Source organism: Micromys minutus, assembly GCF_963924665.1.
Source record: "Micromys minutus genome assembly, chromosome: 11".
Lineage (NCBI taxonomy): Eukaryota > Metazoa > Chordata > Mammalia > Rodentia > Muridae > Micromys > Micromys minutus.
The window spans coordinates 55,765,145-55,787,084 of record NC_137980.1 but is presented as its reverse complement, the minus strand read 5'-3'; the positions used below and the strand labels follow the sequence as shown (position 1 = coordinate 55,787,084).

At 48.9% G+C, this 21,940-nt stretch overlaps 1 protein-coding gene and 1 pseudogene across 2 annotated transcripts in view; one reads left to right on the top strand and one right to left on the bottom strand.

Moving 5' to 3' along the window:
• The window catches only part of PYGB (glycogen phosphorylase B), a 41,249-nt gene that overhangs the window by 9,836 nt on the left and 9,473 nt on the right, over positions 1-21,940 (top strand). The window contains exons 2-14 of the mRNA XM_080925488.1: positions 10-111; positions 7,779-7,857; positions 9,870-9,973; positions 12,132-12,263; positions 13,695-13,806; positions 14,205-14,287; positions 15,047-15,190; positions 15,696-15,788; positions 16,776-16,922; positions 17,669-17,832; positions 18,982-19,096; positions 20,004-20,105; positions 20,671-20,818. Of these exons, the coding sequence (XP_080781614.1) occupies positions 10-111; positions 7,779-7,857; positions 9,870-9,973; positions 12,132-12,263; positions 13,695-13,806; positions 14,205-14,287; positions 15,047-15,190; positions 15,696-15,788; positions 16,776-16,922; positions 17,669-17,832; positions 18,982-19,096; positions 20,004-20,105; positions 20,671-20,818 (1,525 nt within the window). The remainder of the gene's footprint in view (positions 1-9; positions 112-7,778; positions 7,858-9,869; positions 9,974-12,131; positions 12,264-13,694; positions 13,807-14,204; positions 14,288-15,046; positions 15,191-15,695; positions 15,789-16,775; positions 16,923-17,668; positions 17,833-18,981; positions 19,097-20,003; positions 20,106-20,670; positions 20,819-21,940) is intronic.
• Positions 5,903-6,502, bottom strand: LOC308427339 (N-chimaerin-like; annotated as a pseudogene). Its single transcript has one exon. The product of its transcript is annotated as an N-chimaerin-like (transcript).

Below are 21,940 nucleotides of genomic sequence, written 5' to 3'. Positions count from 1 at the left end.
TGTCCTCAGCGCATCTATTATCTTTCCTTGGAATTCTACATGGGCCGCACGCTGCAGAACACCATGGTGAATCTGGGCCTTCAGACTGCGTGTGATGAAGCCACTTATCAGGTATGTTTAATCTGTCCCCTGAAGAGTGATGGGTGTTAGGACACCTGTGCCCTGGGGTGTTCTACTTTGTCAGGAAGGAAAATGCCTCTTCCTGAAGGGGAGAACATAATGAAAGACCCCCGCAGAGGGGAAAGACCCTCAGTCAAGTCTCAGGATAACACGACCACCCCCCAAGAACTCACGCACGGGAGACTGTCCTTGCTGCAATTACATGAGGTTTTTTTAATTGACCCGTGCACTGGGGTCGAGACTCATATCCCACGCAGGAGTAGAGGAGTCTGACCCCAAGTGGCTGGGAGATGGGGGTTTTAAAGGAAACAAACCATAACCGGGGTGGGGGGGATACGGCATTGAAGAATGCCAAAAATACCAGTGAAGAATGTAAGGGAAATACCCAGTTTCTCAAGATTGTTTATGATGTGTTATTTAACTTCTATGTTTTTATGGTCAGTCAGTTTCTGAAACAGAGTCACCCTGACCTTAGGGCCATAAATTCTTTATGGTCAGCCAGTTCCTGGAATAGAAGGATAGTATTGCAGAACTGGCTAGCCTACATTTTTGGCTCTACTCTACCTGCTAGGGGTCTTCTACTTTACCTGTTAGGGGGTCAGGCTTTATCTTGGTCTTTCATCCCCCACTCCTTCTAGTGCCTAGTTCTAATCATAGAACTAGGTCTTACTATCTTCATAATATTGATTTTCTTGACTTTGTAAAGCGCTATATTTCTGGCGCAACATCAAAATCTGCACAGCGCTCACTCTTTTTCTAACTTATTAAGGATGCATGGTCCAAATGTAAGAAGCAAAAGCAAAATTAAAAGAGGCCCCACTAATGAGGAGATTAAAGTGGTCAGCCATAGGGATCTGCTAAACCATCCCTCAAACCACCCTTGTTCTTCTCTGTCTCTTTTCCTTTTGTCTAGTCTTTCTCTCAGCTTACTCATAGAGTCTTTAATCACCCTGAATGATCTATGGAAAAGCAACATTCTCTTAAGGCAGCACATAGTGCCCCCCTCCCCCCCAGGGAACAGTAAGTTTAGTCCCCTTCTGTTTTGCAAAACTACCTCAGAGAGTAAGGTCAGTGATTCTTCAAGCTGAGATATGGATTGTTCTAGGGCTTGCAAATCCTCATTTATTGCGGATCTCAATGAGTGAAAATATTGAGGGGTCTGTATTAGTGCTGCTGTGCCTGTTCCCACACTTGTGGCCACTCCAATATGACTGCTAAGGTCAACGAAATGGGTTCCCTGCAGAACAACCGTCTTGAGCGCCCGTCAAATTCATCTTCAAGGGTTCCTGGAGGGTGATAATACACCCGAGGGACTAACTATACAAGTGTACAATAGTCTTGGGTCTCATTAAAGACAGAGGTGGATATACAAGGGGTTAATCCTGAACCACATGCCCACCATTTATCCAGCGTGGGTACCAAGACTCTGTAAGTAGATGTCTGTGGGCTCTGAAGGGTCTCATTGCAAAGGTGCCTGTAAGCGGCTGGTGGGTTCCTTATGCAGGTCCCTTTTCCTGAGACCTCTGTAAGGGTTAACTTGTTCTTACTATTGCAGGCACACGCCATAGGCGTCATGGCTGGTAGTGTTATTAAAAGTCCCAGTCACTGCAATACCTTCATAATAAGGGGGTCCAGTGGCGGGGTGTTGCTGGAGCAATCGGAGCAGGGGGTCCCTGTTCAGGTAACACTGTGTTGGGACCTACGGGTTGGGCGGGAAGGCTCTCTACCTTTAACTGTATTGTGAAGGCAGCACCTAAATCCTTTTTAAGCAGTCTGTCTGGAAAATACCATCGGAAGTCCCAAGCCCTTCCTCTTAGCCATCTTGACGTATCTCAGTCCGTCCCTGGGTGGTAAAAGTAATAAACAGGTGGGGCTGGTGCCACAGGTTCCTGCGTCCCACCAGCCACACCGCCACCGGAGTGGGGAGGTATAATTCTTCTGTACTACAATCCCGTCCCAAGAGGATCTGGGTTTCCAGTGGGCCTCTCCAGTAGTTCCACATCCCCAGGCAGCACAATATAAACTTTCTAGGCCCTCACACAGTTGAGTGGTGGCCCGGTCTCGGCCATCTCGAGGGCAAATGTAAAACCCTAGTCTCCCCAGGTTACACCTTGTCTCTGGACTCCCACATCCAAACTTGCCCCCGAGTGAATATCTCCCAGGGACTTCCAGGGGTAATTTCAGAGGGTCTGTGTCAGGAATGTCCCAGGTGTCCAGTCCAGCTGCCAACTGGCAGAAGTCAGGAGTGAGTGTGGGCCACCATGTGTGTGGTGGGGCCACTTTGGAGGTGGACCAGATCACCTCTCCAGTCTGTAGAGACTTGCCAAGTCAGTTTTTGAGGGGCATGGGGATTTTTCCCCTTCACCTGAGTTATGCCTACGATGCAGCTTAAGAGGGTCAGCAGTCTTTTCTAATTTCCATTCATCTTGGGATGGTTCCGGTGCTTTCTTGACGTGGGATGCATGGATCCAAGCTGAAATATCTTCAACTTTAACTGCTGTGGGAGCTATCAAAAGCACCAGATACGGCCCCTTCCAGCGAGGTTCTAGGTTTCCCACTCGATAAAGTCGGACCAGGACAGCATCTCCGACCTGGAACTGGTGGGGTACTTCCGAACTCCCAGTTTCGTAGCCTCCTTCAGCTGTTTCCAGGTTTCACGTCTCACTACCTCTAGGGCTTCTAGGTGGGCAAATGGGTTTAGAAAGAACAGCATCAGGATCATGCACTCCTCCTGACTCAGTGAGTGGTGGGGGCCCCCCACAGAATTTCGTAAGGGGTGAGTTTAAATTGTCCAGGGGTGTTCCATACACGGCATAGGGCAAAGGGAAGAAGGGCTGTCCAGTCTTTCCCGCAGGTCTCTAAGGCCAGTTTTGGTCTCTTTTAGGGTTCTATTTATCCTTTCTACCTGACCTGAGCTCTGGGGTCGTAAGCACAATGTAATTTCCAATTGGTCTCCAATAAACAAGCTAATATCTGACTTACCTGGGCAACACAAGCTGGCCCATTGTCTGATCCAATTACCTTAGAGGTGCCAAACCTATGGAAGATCTCTTCTGGAATCTTCTTAGCTATGAGCGCTGCTGCCGCTTCTCTCTTTGTGGGGAGGCTTTCACCCACCCAGAAAAGGTATCTATAAAGACTAATAGATACTTATATCTATATCTTCCTGGCTTAGTTTTTGTAAAATCCACTTCTCAGTAAACCTCAGGTCTATCTTCTCTCCTCCCAGCCTTCTACATACATTTGCTTTCTAACATGGCACACAGTTATCTATTCAAATCTGGCACAAAAGAATTTGACCTCAAGACAGTCTTTACAAGTTTGTCTACCTCTAGATGAGTCCATTGATGCATTTTTTTCAAGTCCAGTACTGTATCCCAGGTTCTGGATGGGGCAATGAGCTCAACAGGTTATAGGGGTTAAGTACCGTGAGGTGGAGTTCGGCCATCCATTTGTTTACCTCTCAGAGATCTTGAACTGTCCGGCAGTTGTTGGTTCCAGGTTTCCACACCAGTAGGAGAGGCACGCTTCAGGCTGATCGACACTCACACGGAACCCCAAGTTGGAGTAACCGGATGATGTATGTCTTGATCCCGTCTCATGCCTCCTTTGACATGGGGTACTGACGCACCGCTCGCCTGGACTTTCAGCTCCATATGGGCAGGGGCTGGTTCTCAGCCTCCCACATTCCTGCAGTCTCCACCCAGGCCTGTGGATGTCCCTGCAGCCACCAGTCCGTCTGATCTGAGGCAGACTGTTTAGAGTTGGTACTTGTCCTCCAACCGGATGGTTGGCCCCTGCACAGGCTCCCCTTCTGGCCCTCTAACCTGTGGTCCATCAGAGTGGAAGTGAATCTGTGCCCCATCTTAGTCAGGAGGTCTCTCCCCAACAGGGGGCAGGGACAGTCTGGCATTACTATGAGTAAGTGGGTTACCCAGCCCACTCCGAGATCCACAGATCTTTGGGTAGTCCATAAATATTCTCTGGTACTGGTAGCCCCTTGAAGACTTTTGAGACTTTTATGGTCAAAATTTTGGGGCCACAGGTCCAGGGGTCCTGTTTCTGGGGTCCCCTTTTCTTCTTGTTGGGGCAATTCTTTTCCCAGTGGCCCTTTTCTTTACAGTAAGCACATTGACCTTTGTCGAGAGGCTCCTCCTAGTGCCAGATTTGATTCCTAACTCCCTGGCCCTTCACTACTGTGGCCAAAATCCTACAGATTCCTTTCTTGTCTACTACCCTCCAGTCCTCTTTTTCCTCTGCCTTCTGCTTCTCTCTTTCTCGATTCTCTTCCTCAGTCTCCTGCTTATGAAACACTTTGTGATTCCTTCACCAAATCCTGCAAGGTATAGTGTTGCAACTCTTCTAGCCATTGTAACTTTTTCTTAGTATCTGAGGCTGACTGCCCTATAAAGGCCATAGCCACCGCTGCCTGCCGACCCTCAGAGGTTGGGTCAAAGGGAGTATAACGCCTGTAAGCCTCCATTAAACGTTCAAGAAACACAGATGGCGGTTCAACAGATCCCTGAAGAACCTCTCTTACCTTAGCCAAATTAGTGGGGTGCCTTGGGGCCCCTCTGAGACCTGCCACAAGAGCCTGGAGATAGACTGTCAGCCGCTCCTTACCTGCTGTCGTACTGAAGTCCCAGTCAGGTCAGTTAAGGGGGAACCCGGCATCTATTTCATTCGGAAGGTTGGTTGGTGCCCCATTTGCTCTGGGGACGTTTTTTTTAGGCCTCCTATAGGGTTCTCTCTTTTCTTTCGGTAGTAAAGAGGACCTGCAAAGGCTACTGACAATCATCCCAGGTGGGTTGGTGGGAAAACATCAAAGACTCCACCACAGGCTGGCGAGGTTTTCTGAAAAGGAAAGGTGATTAGTTTTCCAGTTATAAAGGTCTAATGGCCCTTACTGAAGGGGCTGAAGAGGCTGAAGGTGGGGTGGGTCTACTGGGGGGGGGCAATGGCACATAGTGGCAGTGCCACAGGTCAGGTCCCCCCAGACTCTGCGCTCTTTGTCTTCTGGTCCCAGCGGCTGGTCCACCCCCGGCGTAGTGGAGGGCTTGGCCATTCCAGAGGCTTCTCAATCTTGGGATAGATTTTAGGAGGAGCCAAAGGCTGGTTCTTGGGCAAACTCTCAGGCTTCGGAGCTTCAGGTTTCGGTTTGTGCTCCGACTCAGAGAGCCAGGGCTTGGGAACCTGGCTTCCGTTTGCGCACCCAGGGCTGGACCCAAGGTGGTGATTCTGAACTAAATCTTGCCGGACAGTAATGTAAGTCAAAGGTGTTCTCTGAAAGTCAAATGTCACTTTGAGGAGCAAAAAGTCTGCCATAGACCTTTTTTAATCTTAACTGACAATTGTGCGCTCTATAGCTAACTTCAGTCAAACTCAGAGGAGTTGTCACAGTCACAGTCTGTCTCACCGTCAGTCACAAGTAACACAAAACAGAAACCTAAGACACACAAAGAGTAACAGATGCCTGTCTCCACCTAGACAGACGAAACCACTCCAGAAATACAGAGGGCCAGGAGGGTATACAGCTTCTCCAATCCAGGAGAACTACTGTATCCTCACCAGCACCTAGACAGGAATCATCCAGGCGTCCCTGGGGTTCCTTAAGACCTCTTGTTTTGTTCCAATCAAAAGAATGACGGGAAGTTCCTTCATTTTAATCTGGGTATTTGGCCAAACCTCTAACCAAGAAACAATTCTGCCAATGAAGCTAATTAAATTACTAGAAAACATTTCTTCGTCTGTAAACCATTTCTTTTCTCCTCAAATCAAAACTCTAAAATAAAATGTCTTCATTTTTGATAAGCAGCCCCACCACCAGTCTCTGATAGCGTATGTCGTTCAGGGCAGCCATGGGGTCTAGCTCTGGCGATCTCACGAGAGTCGGACCAAACACGAGCCCAAGGTTCTCTGCACTTATCAGATTCTCCTTCTTGTGAAGGGTCACTCTCTTGAGATGTGCCATGAGGTACCGGAGCGTCTTGCAGTGGGCAGTGCTTCATGAAGAGTCTCAAATTGCTCATAATTTTGGCAGACTCTATGAACTTGGGGTAGGCGTCGTATGTGATGAGAGAAATCGGCAGGTCCATGAAGTACAGCTTAAGTGCCTCAGTGATGATGTTGGTGTCCTCATACACGTTCACAGAAATATCCGCCTTTTCCCCGTCTCTATCAAAAGCCATCTTGACGCCTTCAATTAGGTCACTAACTCCTGACACTCGGTAGAGTCCTTCAGAGTTAAGACCTCTGGACTCGATCTGCGCATGTCTACCACCATTGGCCTCTTGGTGATATGAGCTTTCACGAGTGTTGTCAGGTCGCAGCTGTACACCTTCTTCACGTGCTTCAGGTCTGGCTTACAGTCATTGGGAACCATCTTGGAACCCACAATCTGCACATTTCACTCCCTGAGCAATGAGGCCCCACATGAAGTTGGCACAGTATTCACACCAGTGTGGCCCTCGGAACGTATGCACCCTTTTCTCTGACACCCCATCCTGGCCTGTAGCCTTGTTCTCATCATGTGTCTCTTTCACGACTTCCATGTGCTGTCTGCATGCTGGCTCTCTGTTTAAGGTTGTGTATCCTATGTGCTCATAAATTGGGTTTATCTTCATCTTGGCAATGTATTCTACTGCCTTGGTTTCAATATAGAGAGTAATCAAGCTGTCAGTCACCAGATCGTGGATGGACTCAACATTTCTATAAATTCTTTATGGTCAGCCAGTTCCTGGAATCGAAGGATAGTATTGCAGAACTGGCTAGCCTGCATTTTTGGCTCTACTCTACCTGCTAGGGGTCCTCTATGTTCTGAAGGGTCGTCTTTGCAGGGTGTGTTAGTCCTTTATTGCTCCTTTTATTTTTATAAAGTAATAACTTTATACATATTTTTACATAGTTAATGCTGCTAACACAGAGTAAATTTAAACCCCTTGCAAAAATACATTAGGTTGTAAATACTAAGCAATAGATACAAAATTCCTAGTACAGCACCTGAATCAGTGAGGCCAGAGAAACTGAGGCACTGCTGACTTGGTCATCTCAGTGTTTCTGGTTCTCTTGGGTCCTGGATTGCAATCCTGGGTTGCAGCTCAAGGCTGAGTATACGCTATCATACATGTGTGCGATGTCTCATTCGTTCATCTGTCCGTGAACACGGCTGCTCCTTCCTTTGGATATCATGAGTAGTGTGGCCATGAACACAAGTATACAGACCTTCCTGCAAAGCCTGCAGTTACCAGCTTTAAGGGTTCCACTCTGCACCGCCCGCCTTGGCTCCCTCTCTGTGACCCAAGTGGCCGCTTCTCTTGAACTCAAGTCATCACATGAAAACATGCCATACAATATCTCTGATCCAATTGATAAGATATAATTTACCCACCTGGACAGCACAAAACCCCGTACAGACCTGTCCTTTAAAAATGTTCATAACAACCTATCTAAGCAGAGTCATGCAGAGAGTTTCATTCCTGTCTTCCTCCATCAGGTTATGAAATACCTGAAAACTCTCACTTCTGTGAATTGATTAAGATTAAGTTGTACCATTGAATTTCAGTCTGAAAGGAATCAGATTCAAGATTTAGATGATTTCAGCTTTTTTGGAGGGACGATGGGGAATAATACTGAAATGTCTCCCCCGCTTTTGTCTGCAGTTGGGATTGGACTTGGAAGAACTAGAGGAAATAGAGGAGGATGCTGGCCTTGGGAATGGCGGCCTGGGGCGGCTGGCAGGTAATCTGTCCTTGCTTCCTGTGGGCGCGGTGGGGGTCAAAGGACAAGGCCGGTGTTACACGTTCTTCTGACACCCATCTATACCATAAACTGACCTCCCTCACAGACACAATCAAATGTGTTTGTGTCAAAATCTTTGCCATCATTAGGGAAAAAAGTGGAAAATATACGTTCTCTTCTGGCCATGTTTGTCAGCATTGGGTCAGTGGTGCCAAGAAGGTTCCCGTAGCTCCTCTTCCCCAACACTTTTAGGATTCGAAGGCCAGTGCTTTGGGAGTATTACCCACGCTCATTGAGGCTGTGACTCCAACCATGAGCTGATGGTTTTTGTTAGAACAGGGGCAAACTTTGGGCCATGCTGTTTTATATAACCACCACATAACATCCCCAAGGTATAAGCTAGGTAAAGAACACAGACGCTGAATTATCGATCTGGCTTTGCGGTGGGATGAGGCGAGGGAGTGTATCCAGGCCCAGCCGTTTTGGAAGTTAATATTTTATAAACTGAGATGCTTTAAAATGTGCGTGTGTTTTTAAATGTTAACTAAATTCTTTGAGATTTCTAAGGCATCATGTTTCTTTCAAATAAAACTTTACTTGAATCTACATAAAGAAATTATTTGTCAGCCAGGCCTAGTGGCATAAACCTGAGCACTGGGGAGGCAGAGGTAGATGCATCTCTGAGTTTGAAGTCAGCCTAGTCTAAAAAGCAAGTCCAGAACAGCCAGAGCTGGTTAACCTGTCTTGAAAAATCAAAGAAAAAAGAACTGACTTGTCCCGCCCACCCTACCCTGCTTGGGGTCTGGCCAGACACGGTGTCTTGGACACCATTTTTGAGCTACACTTTGCCCAGCCTCCAAGACAAGTGGTCGTCACTTTCTTACCTTGTGCCTGCCTGGTCTGTTGACTCGGAGCCTGTGTTCCTTCCTAAATGTTCTTTAATAAGCTTTGCAACAGCCTGGTCTCGGGGTTGCCCACCTCTGCTTTGGTGCCGGCTTCAGTGTTTTCATGTCCTCGATGTCAGGCACCTTTCCTTGTCACCTGCCCTGCATGGCCTGAACCCAGATGCCTCCTCCTCCCCGCCAGCCTCTTCTCTGACCTGGTGTGAGTCCAGGGTGGCTTGATTGGTCTGTTTCTTTCCCAGAGGAACAAGTCTAATACAGGTGTCCAGGCCTTCCTCATTCCCCTCCCTTGCTAGAGTTTGCATTGGGTGAATCGGACATGTACCTGCTAGTGCTCCCCGTGACCCCCTCCATGTTTTCCCCATAAAGCTTTTTTCATGTTCTCTGCTTTGAGAAAAGGTCTCACTGTGCAGCACTGGCTGGCCTGGAACTCACTGTGTAGACTAGAATGGCCTCAAATCTACCAAGAGCCACCTTTCTATGTCCCCTGAATGCTGGGATTAAAGGCATGTGCCATCATTCCTGGCCCAAGTCAGAAATTTAACACAGCTTCTTTCTGGGGAAGTTTTTTTCTTTAAACTGAATTTTCAGGAACAATAATTTTGTGTTTGTGAGTGTGCTGTTGGTGTCACACGTGCATGCAGGGAGGGGATCCGAGTCCCTGGAAGTGGAATTAAGGACAGTTGTAAAGCATCTTTTGGGTGCTAGGAAGTCAGCCTAGATTCTTCGCAGCAACAGCCAGTGCTCTCGACCGCTAACCGCCCCTCCAGCCTCTCAAAACAAGAACTCTGTGGAGCATGGGTGTTTGGTATTCTGAGCCATGAAGTAGCCTGGTTAGTGGCTTATTCCCATGGATAGAGGCTCCGATGAGTCCTGCTGTGAGAACTGCAGATTGGCAGTGCAGAGAAATGAAGTCCCCGCACATTAAGAGCAAGTTGGCAGAGAGAGGACTTGACCATGATCTCTGGGAGTCCTCACTTTTACCCTGCTCTTGGGTAAGGGGACTCCAGTGTGCCATTTTGTGAAACCCAAGGTCTGAGTTCTGTTTAATGGTTTGTGTTTTTTTTTTTTTTTTTTTTTTTTTTTTTTTTTTTTCATTGAATTTTCCAGCTTGCTTCCTTGACTCGATGGCTACCCTGGGTCTAGCCGCATATGGCTATGGAATCCGCTATGAATTTGGGATTTTCAACCAAAAGATTGTCAATGGCTGGCAGGTAGGTGACTTTGGATGTGCCTGTTGTTTTCCAGTCCTCTTTCATACATGGAAGTGGAGTTCATCTGCGTGTTCTCTGCTCCCTCACACATGGACGGAGCTAGTTCTCAGCACAGGACAGCAGGAAGCGGTTGTGCTTGTGAGGCTGGGGCTGTGTGAGTCCTTGGCAAAGAGCTTTTATGTGGCGACAGAAAAAATAATTCGGGAAGACACACACAGGTTCATTTGAGCTTTAGAAGCCCCCAGACAGGGCCACCAATAATGTTGGGCAGGATACCATAAGCCGTGTGCTGGTGCCCAGGGATGATTGTACATGGGGTGAGGCTATTGCTGTTGGGGTTCATCCGTTGGGACAGTTTGATAACTAGAAAAGCAAAGGTGGGTATGGTGACTCATGCCTATAATTCTGGCCCTCCAAGAAGCCAGAGGCAGGAGGATTGCCACAGGTTTTGAGGATAGTCTGGTTTACTTTCTGAGTTCTAAGCCAGCTAGGCCTATATAGGACCGTGTTCGAGAACAATATTCCTTCCACCAGAGAGCTCCGCAGGTCGTAGCCCTGCCTGCCACTCCTCAGTGCAGCTGAGGCCGAGGAGGGGACAAAGGTATAATAGCTGCTTCTGTTCTAGTCTAGTCAACGCTGTTGTTTTGGAACTGACCAAGGACTGCCGCCATAGTACCCAAGGCAGGATTGGTCATCGTGTACAGAGAGTCTTGTTGGGAGTAAAGATCGATGACGACCGTCTCCGAGCTACTTTCCTGGACGCCCTACATACACTTGTAGAGATTTCTTTTTCTCTGCACGAACCTTCCTTTCAATCCCTCCAGGGAGGATGCAGTTCACCGGTTGAGTACTTGCCCACCATACACAAGGCTTGGTCCCTAGCACTTTATCAGGTGGGCGTGGTGGCTTGCTTTTGTAATCCCAAAACTTGAGAGGAGGAGACAGAAAGATCAGGAGTTCAAGGTTACCCTCAGCTACAGATTGAGTTTGAGGTCAGCCTGAGCTCTCTGAGACTGTCTTGAAACAAAATAAATTAAAACAAACAAACCCTTCAGAGGAACATGTTGGGACTGTTTGTTTAATTCAGAGGAAAACCTACCTGTTTCACTCAGACTTTTAGATTCCTGATGAAAGTGGGTTTTGAATATTTTGGGGAAATGGCTGATTTGAGTATGGCTTGTCTAGACAGCAGCTTCCTCTAGAGAGATGTGTTCTTGGCTTTCCCATCGCATACCTCCCATGCCATAGCTCAGTCCCCTGGGACACAGGTGTTTGCTCTGTGACTTTAGGGCTTACATTTTTTTAAAAAGCACGCCTCATATAGACCAGGCTGGCCTCCAACTTACTAGGAGCCGAGACTCACTTTGAATTTCTTATCTCCACCTCCAAGCGCGATAATTTCAGGAATGTTCCTCCATGTTTAACTCTATTCAGCAGCTGTCCTTTTCTTATCTGAGGTAACTGTTTTCCCAAGTAGTGTGTGTGTGTGTGTGTGTGTGTGTGTGTGTGTGTGTGTGTGTGTGTGGTGTGCATGTGTGTGTGTGTTTTTTGGCATTTATGTGGGTACAAATTCATGTGTCTATTTGCATACAAGTAGTCTATCCTGGCCGTTCATAATTTTTTATGAATTCTGGGGATCTGAACTCCAGGCCCCATTCTTGCTCGTCACATATTTAACTGCTGAGCTGCCTTCCCGCCCTCCTCTCCCATCTTAATAGCGGCTCTGTGGAGGTAACATCTTATATCATTCTTGGTGGGCTCACAGCTGGCAAAAAGCCTTACTATCTCCAGAACACTATCCATTTTCACTGTGACGGGTGTTGGACAGTTGTTGACCCTCTGTCTTCTGTCCTGTGAGTTGGCTTGTTCTGGACATTTCCTATAAATGGAGTTATTCCCACGTGTTTGTCTTCTTTAAGATTTACTCATAGTGCAAGGCTAACAGCCCTCCTTCATTCGGGTGATTTTATCCTTTTATTTAGGTGTCTTTTTCTGAATTGTATAGGACTTTGTGACTTTAGTAGTGCATGTGGCCCTACTGGGTTTTTTGGTGCCAGGTACTGTATAATCTCTGCGTTTTGCACGCCCAGGTCAAGAGTGGGGTCTTGTTGGTATTGTCTCTTCCATATTGAGGATTTCCTTCCTGACGTCCCTTCAGGTTGAAGAGGCTGATGACTGGCTTCGCTACGGGAACCCCTGGGAGAAAGCACGGCCGGAGTATATGCTGCCTGTGCACTTCTATGGGAGGGTGGAGCACACCCCCGATGGTGTCCGCTGGCTGGACACACAGGTATGGAGGTCTAGCCCAGGGGCACTCTGCTATTGATCAAAAGGCCTGCCCCAAGAGCCTTGTTGTCGTCTTGACTTCATCTTGGGCAAGTGGCATACTGCTTCCTTGGGGGACTTAAGGTAAAACCCAGGGAAGGTTTATCTCCTGCAAACATCAGTACTTAACACTTTGGTGGGTGCTCCCTGTAATGGAGTAGATGCACCTCACACACTAACCCTAAGTCTCATAGATTAGCCAGTGCTGTGTGTTGGGGTCGATGCTCTCAGCCAGAATGTTCTTGTGCTACCAGATGACACAGTGCCAGCCAATCATGTCCTGACTGAGAGAAAGGCCCAGGAGGATGCGAACAGCTCCCACGTTAGTCATGGAGTACTGACTACTGCCATTCCCTGGTACCACTTGTGGCCCATTTCTGTAGTGTCAGAAATAGCCAAGCCCCAGGTCGGTATGCCAGTGGCTTTGGTTAGTGTTCCTCCCTCCCATCTGGCCCTTTCTGTGCTGCTGGTCTGGGAAGATGTAGGGCAACAGGACAAATCAACTCCAGGACTAGGACTTGGTCCCTGGAGAACGGGGAGAGCAGGGAACAAGGTAAGAATAGTGAACTTCGGTTATCCATGATGCGGAAGGATGAGCTAACATGGAGACCTGGTGGCTGGGGAACTTGTTTGATATTTTAAAAGAGTTTTAAATAGGACACCTGGAGCTAGATTAGTCTAGAGCCATACTATGCAGGCCACACAGATTTTTAAAAAGTGGTTTTTAACTTGAAAAAGCAGAACTGCAGTCCAGTGTTGTGAAGGTGTGTACTTACGATAATTGTGTCGGCGTAGATGGTCAGAGCCTTAGCTCTGAAGTTCGTAGACAGGGAAATTGGGTGGTTGGACCTGTCCTCATAGGATGGGCATGTATAGGGCAGCATGTATAAGAAGTCACAGGTGAACCAGTGTTAATCCTGGTGGGCCAGATACACTGTCCTTTTAAGGATGTTAGAGACTTTGCAAAGCCGCTTGGCTGGCTAAACAAGGAAGGGACATGGCAGAACAGCTGTGTTTCTCTCTGGGCTGATTAGGTACCTGGAGGGTCTAGTCAAGGCAACCAGTAAGAGGAGGATTGCCCAAGATGTTGGGAGGTGTAAGTAGGTGTCAGGCGGAGTTAGCCAGAGCCTGGACTTGCCAAGCAGAGTGAGTGAGGTGAGAACGTGGGTGCCTGGGGGAGAGGTGAGATGCCCGTGCTGTGGCACCTTGAGAGGCCAGTGTGGGAAGATTGTTCAGCTGATGCCATCACTGAAGTGCATGAATCTGGGAGACGTGTGGGGACGATGTCATCCCTCTCAGATGGCCTTGCTCAGAGTGGCTAGACAGCACCCTGAGAGAGCTGTCCTGCCAGGGAGTGCTGGCTCAGTGCTACGTGTCCTCTCTTCCTTACGGTCAGGTGGTACTCGCTATGCCCTATGACACCCCGGTGCCTGGGTATAAGAACAACACCGTCAACACTATGAGGCTCTGGTCTGCCAAGGCCCCTAATGACTTCAAGCTGAAGGACTGTAAGTTCCACCGTGTCTCTCATACTTGTCTGTTTAGATGGTTTATCCAGACACTGGGCCCTCACCACTCCTGTTCCTATTTTTATACTCTCTGCCGGGAGGGAGGGAGTTGTATTGTGAAGTGTGTGGCCCTTAAAGCTCTTGTACAAACAAGAGTCAGGGTAGACAGGATGCCAGGCCCAGCTGTCTAGAGCCATAGTCATTTAGAGCAAATGTTCCCAAGAAGAGAGCTGGGGTTTGCAGTGGAAAGGAGGTACTGTGCGAGGGGGATGGATCCTCTGTTGAGGATGAGGATGACAGAGGCCCAAGGGCATCTCGGGCTTCTCCAGGAGGCTGCCAAGCAGCAGCAGCCTCACTTCACAAGCTTTGGGCCCGGCTGAGGCTCTGTCTCTCCTTAGTCAACGTTGGGGACTACATCGAAGCTGTCCTGGACAGGAACTTGGCTGAGAACATCTCCAGGGTCCTGTATCCCAATGACAATGTGAGTGGCTATCGTGACTCTCTTTAAAGGGTAGACGTAGTAAGCTGGAGGCGAGTGTACATGGGGTGGTGGCTTCCATCTGGCTGCAGTGCCTGGATATGTTTAGAAAACTGTTACCCCGTGCTTGTCACATGCTCGGTGGTGACAGCTGAATTCTCTGCTCCCACGTAGGTCCAGGGTCCGTTGGTTTGTTACTGTCAGAGGAGCCCTGGAAGGGATGTAACTCAGTAATAGAGCATGTGTTTTTACATCCCAACACAAAAAAATAAACCAAAAAACATCAATATTTGCCTATCTTGATTGGTGGTACACTCTTTAAAGTGATTTTTCTTTTCTCAAAGTTTTATATGCATATAGTAGCAGAGGGATTAGTGCTGGATATCAAACCAAATCTTCCTGTCCCTTGAGACTAGATACACTCCAGGACTTCAGGTGTGGGGTGCCTGCTGGTGTCTTAGAACTGGTTCTGAGTAACTGGTGCTCCTCATCCCTGGGCTTGCCACTCTCAGTGATAGATCAGACACTCTGTAACTAGGTGACCCTGTGCTGAAGATGTACATGCAGGCCACACTGCTGGCACGCTTGTTTTGACCGTGCACACCTCCAGCCCACCACCTTAAGTACAGTACCTGAACTGGCCCTCTGGAGGGTTAAGAATGGCCCCAGGGAGGTAGGGGGAGTAAATGTAAGGCCTTTCCGCCCATCAGAGTCTTGGAGTTATGTGTTGGTAGTAGGTACTGCAACAATGTTGCCTTGCAGTTCTTCGAGGGGAAGGAACTGCGGCTGAAACAGGAATACTTTGTGGTGGCTGCCACCCTCCAGGACATCATTCGAAGGTTCAAGTCTTCCAGGTTTGGCTGCCGGGACCCAGTGAGAACCTGTTTCGAGACATTTCCAGACAAGGTCTGTGAAGGGAGTGAACTCTCGGTCATAGGGATGGTATTTCTTCCTTGTGTTTGGGAGGGGTAGGAGGAAGTTGGCGTTGTGTCCTGAGTCTCGGGGTCTCATCCAAAACCAGTGCAGCCCTGGTGTGTCAAAGGTGGAGGCAGGGAGGTCACTGTGAAAGGCTCCTGATGCATGAGGGAGGCTCACGGTGGCAATTCTGAACAAAAATATCCCATCTTAGATGAGGGGAGAGTGGCCTGTGAGGATGCCATGTCTTAAAGCCCCTTCAGCATCTTCTCAGAGAATAGCTGCTCGTGGGACACATTTGACCACATGTTGTAGCTACTTGAGGGGACAGCTGGCTGCAGATCACAGCCGCCCACAGAGCCTGCAGCATCCTCCTGACCACTTAGGCCCTTGGGCTCCTGGGGAGTGCAGTGTGGGGTTCGCTCCTTCACACCCTGGTTTACCACTTCATGTATGAGGAGTGAGAGAACTAAACAGGATCCCTCATGAACTCTAGGTGGCCATCCAGCTGAATGACACCCACCCTGCGCTCTCCATTCCCGAGCTCATGCGGATCCTGGTGGATGTGGAGAAGGTCGACTGGGATAAGGTGAGTGTGATAAAGGAAGATAGTGTCCCCCTTGAACCAGGTTCGGGTGATGACATCCTTGTAAGACCTCAAACTTTCTCCCAGCCTCAGGAGATCCGGGAAATTACCTTTGAGAGTGTTGAGGCCGCCCTGGAGAGGGTCTGGTTCTTGGAGATGGATGTTCTATGGGATAGAGGCTCAGTGAGGGCAAGGATGAAGGGACGGAAGAGATGAGGATAAAGACTCTGGAGATATTGTATATATATTCTACCCCGAAGTTTGGTGGCATATGCCTTTACTTCTAGCACTTGGGAGGCAGAGGCAATCGGATGTCTGTGAATTTAATAGTGAGTTTCCGGCCAGCCAGGGTTATATAGTGATACTCTATTTCAAAACATCAGCAAAATAAAACAACCTGGAAGTTTTATGCTTTTAGAAACTTATTAGTTGGGTGTGGTGGTGGGAAACACTCAGGAGGTTGAAACAGGAATATAACAAGTTCAGACCCAGCCTGGGCTACGTAGTGATGAAAAAAGTCAGGTCGTCTACAGTGTTTATCTTTGAAGACTGTCTGGACAGACTCCATTTTTCCTTAGTCCTCATCTTTGGTGTAGCAGCATCCTCTTGGCTGGCTTTAACTAGATCACCAGAAACCCATATGCCAGTTTTCTTGTTCTGTCTCAGAAACCTGAGCCCCTCTCTGGCCTGATGGTATATACTCCCCTTGAGGCTATACCCTGGGGTGGCGGCCATCTAGTATCCAGTGCCCTCTGTACTGTGGGTGTCAGGTAGTGGAGAACTGTTGCATTGTTAGATAGTTCATTGCCAGCCAATTACAGAGGAGAAATCAGAAGGTTATTGTGAGAGAGCAGGGTCAGTGAATAGGGTCCTTTGTGTATATTTACAGTGGACTGCTTGGCACTAGCTGGAGAACAGCAGGGATGGGGTGAGGACCTTCCCTCGTGGCTCCAGTGTGTCTGTGTGACATCTGCTGTTCTCAATGTGTAGGCATGGGAGATCACCAAGAAGACCTGTGCCTACACCAACCACACCGTGCTGCCTGAGGCACTGGAGCGCTGGCCAGTGTCTATGTTTGAGAAGCTGCTGCCTCGGCACCTGGAAATAATCTATGCCATCAACCAGAGGCACTTGGATGTGAGCATGGGCTGTGGGTAGGGGTCGGGCAGTAACACATGACAGCTCCACCGCACCGGCCTCATTACACTGGCAAAAGAACTACTGTACTGTGAGGGCTGAAAACCATCACCAGGAAGAGCTCCCGGTTGCCCTGTGGGACCCCTGCTTTGTGCATGGGGAGCATGCAAACAGATCTTAAAAGGGTCCCATCTGAGCAGGCTGTCAATCTGAGTGTGTGTCCGCTTTTACCCACAGAGAGGATGGTGGCACATGATCAGAGAAAGCTCTGGTTTGGGTAATTACCATGCCTGTGTATGTGTGCAGTATTGGGGGTGAATCCGGGTCATTGAGTTTGCTGTATCTTTCTCCTATCACAGGGAGAAAGAACAGCTATCCTTTTAAAGCAAGTATAGCTGCATGATGATCTGGTCAACAGGGGCCTTGCGTGGCATAGCCCTCTTCTCATAGAATGGATGGCACTACCACACAGGTTTCCTGACTTTCCCACGCCGAATATAGTCCTATAGGTCCCAGAACCTTATATGGGTGAAGTATTTGATTCAGAGCCCCCATGAATACATCTGAGCTAGGATTTGGGTGAAGGCACTGGGGTAAGTGGGCTGGTGTCAGGGGCACTGGTGTTCAGGGCCGATTGTCACAGATTGGCAGAAGTGAACTTTCCTATAGGCGTGGTGGGCTGTCCCCAGGCACTAGGGAGCACCTCAGTTGCTGTGGGATGTTTAGGTCTGTATTCTTGGCTTTAGCACGTGGCTGCCCTATTTCCTGGGGATGTGGACCGCTTGAGGAGGATGTCCGTGATTGAGGAAGGGGACTGCAAGAGAATCAACATGGCACACCTCTGTGTGATCGGATCCCACGCTGTGAATGGGGTGGCAAGGATTCACTCTGAGATCGTGAAGCAGTCTGTGTGAGTGGGGGGGGGGTTCTTTACTAAGTCTGGGGGGGGCTCCTCTCTGATTCCCAGCCTAACTCTGATTTGTCCACCACACATACCATGACCAAGGTTTGACATACAGCCCCTGTACCACTGAGTCACTGGGCATTATGAAGGTGTCCAAAGCCCCCACCATTTCACATACCAGTATGTTCACAGGCGACTTGATGGGTGACATTGGAGAGACATCTCTCTTGGCTGCCAGAGTCGCTCCTCTTACGCTCCTGCACTTTTGGTCAAGTGTCAAATTAAGGCGCATCTGCTGCAGGCTGGGCACTGTGGATCCCCACGTGGGCTGAGCTCCTTCTGGGCCCTGCAACAATGAGGAGTATGACACCACTGAGGAATTTCCTTCTTCCGTTCCTTTTTGTTTTAATTTATTTATTTCATATGAGTACACTGTTGCTGCCTTCAGACACCAGAAGAGGGCATCAGATCCTGTTACAGATGGTTGGTTGTGAGCCACCATGTGGTTGCTGGGATTTGAACTCAGGACCTCTGGAAGTCAGTGCTCTTAACCACTGAGCCATCTCCCAGCCCCCTCCCCCCACTTTTTTATATATATATATTTTTTTTTAAGACAGGGTTTCTCTGTGTAGTTCTGTCTGGCCTCATACTCAAGAGATTCGCCTGCCTCTGTCTCCTGAGTGCTGAAATTTGAGGTGTAGGTGTGTGCCACCTCCTGGATCTCCCTCTAATTCTTTTCACCAGAGTGCTGAGCACCCACCACAAGTGCTAGTCAAAGCAACACCCTGGGTGAGCGCTCCTTAGCCTCCTCAGTGTGCAAGCCCTCCTGTGTCCTGGGGCCTGGCTCAGAACCGTGTATGTTCCTTTCCACATCACTTCTGAGGCGGGTATCTTCTGAAGATGTGGGTGTGGAAAGTGAGCCCCAGGTCTACACTCCGTAGCTGACTCAGTCTCCACTCTGTCTGGAAATAGTCAAGTCCTAACACCGGAACGTTCTGCCTGATGCCACTTCTCCAGGTTTCAGGGGACATGCTCTTCATGCTGCAGAGAATCACGCAGCTGAGCCCCAGGGCCTCTCGGTGAAGATCTTACGCTTTCTGGATTGCCCGGTTTAAGACAGCATCTGTGACAAGTCCCTGCTTTCTGTCTTCATAGCTTTAAGGACTTTTATGAGCTGGAGCCAGAGAAGTTCCAGAACAAGACCAATGGTATCACGCCCCGGCGGTGGCTGCTGCTGTGTAACCCGGGGCTGGCAGAGGTCATCGTAGAGGTGAGTACCCAGGCTTGCTTTGTGATCCGTGAGATACCAGGCCAGAGTCTGAAAAGAAGCAGAGGGCACAATTAAACTCCAGGAGCACCAAGCTTTTCTCTGAGTGACCATTGAACTAAGTGGGAATATTTCCTTCATGTCCAGCAGTGGCCCTGGGACGTGAGCAGTGGAAACCTCTCAGCACATGATTATGAACCAGCTTGAAAGTTAGCCTGGGCTTCGGAAAAGCCTAGGGTGTAGCTGAGTGGCAGCCACCAGCTTGACTCGATGAGGCTGTAACTCAAGCATCTTAGCCCTGATCACAAGCTTTCATGTCAGACCCTGTGCTAGAGTCAGGATTGCAACACTGGCCTTGAGGATATGCTTAAGGCCTCCCTTGAAAGGCACAGTGTCCTGAGGCTGGGGGATGCAGTCCACCTGGAACTTCATGGGGGAGGAGGCTCTGGGAAAAGTTCAGCTTCTCTGGGGACAGATCTGGTGCAGGACCCACTCTCCCAAGGGATCTGGAAGCCATTGTGGTATTTATATAGCACCAGGTATCTCTTGGGAAGAGGCAAGGGGGACCCCCTTTGGAAAGCAGATAAGGAAGGCTCTTAATGGGATGCTTTGGAAATGATTGTTGCTATAGAAATGAGAAGATAGCCTCTTTGTTCATGGTGGTGGAGGTGGGGGAAGAAGAATTGTTCTACTGGTCCAGAGCATCACCTGTAATAGGATGTTTCAAGCAGGAGATACTGACAAGCCTTGTGAGTTTGCTGTGTACTAATGGCTGTGACTGTGCGTCTGAGGCAGAGGAATAGGAGGACTCATGAGGGTAGGAAGGAGAGTAGGGTAAAGGGTGACAGAGGGACAAGCTTTATGATAGCCGAGGCACAGTGAACAGAAGATATTTATCCTCTTAACCCAGAGAATCGGAGAAGGTTTCCTGACTGACCTCAGCCAACTGAAGAAGCTGCTGTCATTGGTTGATGATGAGGCCTTCATCAGAGACGTAGCCAAGGTCAAGCAGGTAGGCGTCCTTGACCCACAGTCTGCTTCCCTTGGTCTTAGCACCTGGATCTTGGGTAGGCACCGGGGAGATGGGGGTCAGGACCTCTCTCAGGTTTCTAGAAAAGGACCCGTTTATCTTTGGGGTCATGCAGCAAGTGGGTAAATGCAGCTCTGCCGAGTGAGCCCTCAGCAGTGCAGAAGCCTCTAGAAGGCAGGAACTGTCGCTTCTCATCTGGGAAAGCTGAGGTGTCCTGGCCTCAGTTAGACCCTGGCCAGGTCACTGGCACCTACAATACAACAGAACCCAGAAATGTCCCTCCATGGTCTCATGCGGCAGGGATGTTGGCCTCAGCATTTGAGTCAGCAGGAAGCTATGTATGGCCAGAGCATCCATTTGGTCCACATTTCCCTCCTCTCCACTCTCCCCGGATGCTTTCTGTGTTTTCAGCTCTGCTCTCTAAACCCCCAGTGTTGTCCATGCTGATCCGGGAGAGACGAGAGGCTTGGGTCAGGTGAAGAGTGGGAATGCTGGTGGGCCTGGGAGGGCTCCTGTGTCGGTACAGCCGCCATCTTCTGTTTCTCAGGAAAACAAGCTGAAGTTCTCTGCCCAGCTAGAGAAGGAATACAAGGTGAAGATCAACCCCGCTTCCATGTTTGATGTGCATGTGAAGAGGATCCACGAATACAAGCGACAGCTGCTCAACTGCCTACATATTATCACCCTGTACAACCGTGAGTTCAGGTCCCATTGCACGACATCCACCTTCCCTCGAGAGCCACAGGTTACCCAGGACTCAATCCTCAACCCTGCGTGTGTGTGTGTGTGTGTGTGTGTGTGTGTGTGTGTGTGTGTGTGTGTGTGAGTGTGTGTGTGTGAATGTGAGTGTGTGTGTGTGTGTGTGTGTGTGTGTGTGAGAGAGAGAGAGAGAGAGAGTGTGTGTGTGTGTGTGTGTGTGAGTGTGAGTGAGAGTGTGTGTGTGTGTGAGTGTGAGTGAGAGTGTGTGTGTGTGTGTGTATGAGTGTGTGTGTGCGTGTGTGAGTGTGAGTGTGTGTGTGTGAATGTGAGTGTGTGTGTGTGTGAGTGTAGGTATGTGATATGATAAGTTCTTTTGAGCCACAGCTGGATTTTTTAGTTCTCATTTTTGGAGCCTAAGCTTAGAGAACCTAAATCCCCGGAACACAGGGCCTTTGGGTTATTTGCAGAGGCCCAGAACAGTCTGTTGAGCTTCTGGGTAGAGTGGGGCTCTGTACAGTTCCCAGACAAGGTTTTATGCTTTTTGTAGTTCTGTTTGTTTGTTTTTAAGCTTATCATTGCTGTACTGATTTTGTTTTGTTCAGAAAGACTGTATTTATTAGACCCTCCGTGTGGGTCCTGAGAACCAAAGCCAAGTCTTCTGTGAGAGGAGCCAGTGCTCTTACCCACTGGGCTTTCTCTCCAGCCCTGCTTTCTGCTTTTCTTGATGATATGGATTCTTTGTGCTGCCTTGGTGCTTGACCCTGCAAGCCACTCTTTCCAGGGCTCTGGATGAGCTGGATGCCCAGGAGGATACTGGTGCCAGGGCAGTTTTCCAGCTCTCCTCCCAGATCAGAGCCGTGTGCCAAGGTCAGTCCATCCTGAGCAGGGCCTGTTGGATTCCTGAGACCCTGGAGTTCTCCACCACCTGATGTCCTTAATGGGTGTCAACCGAGCTACTGCAGTTTGCCTGTGCCATTTGCGCTCATTTTGTTTGTTTGCTTGTGTTTTGTTTGGTTTTCTTACCAAAACAGAGGCTTGCTGTGTCATTGCCAGGCTGGTTCTGAACTCCTGGGCTTATTTAAAAAAAAACAGGGAAAAATCCTTCCTTATTCCAAATA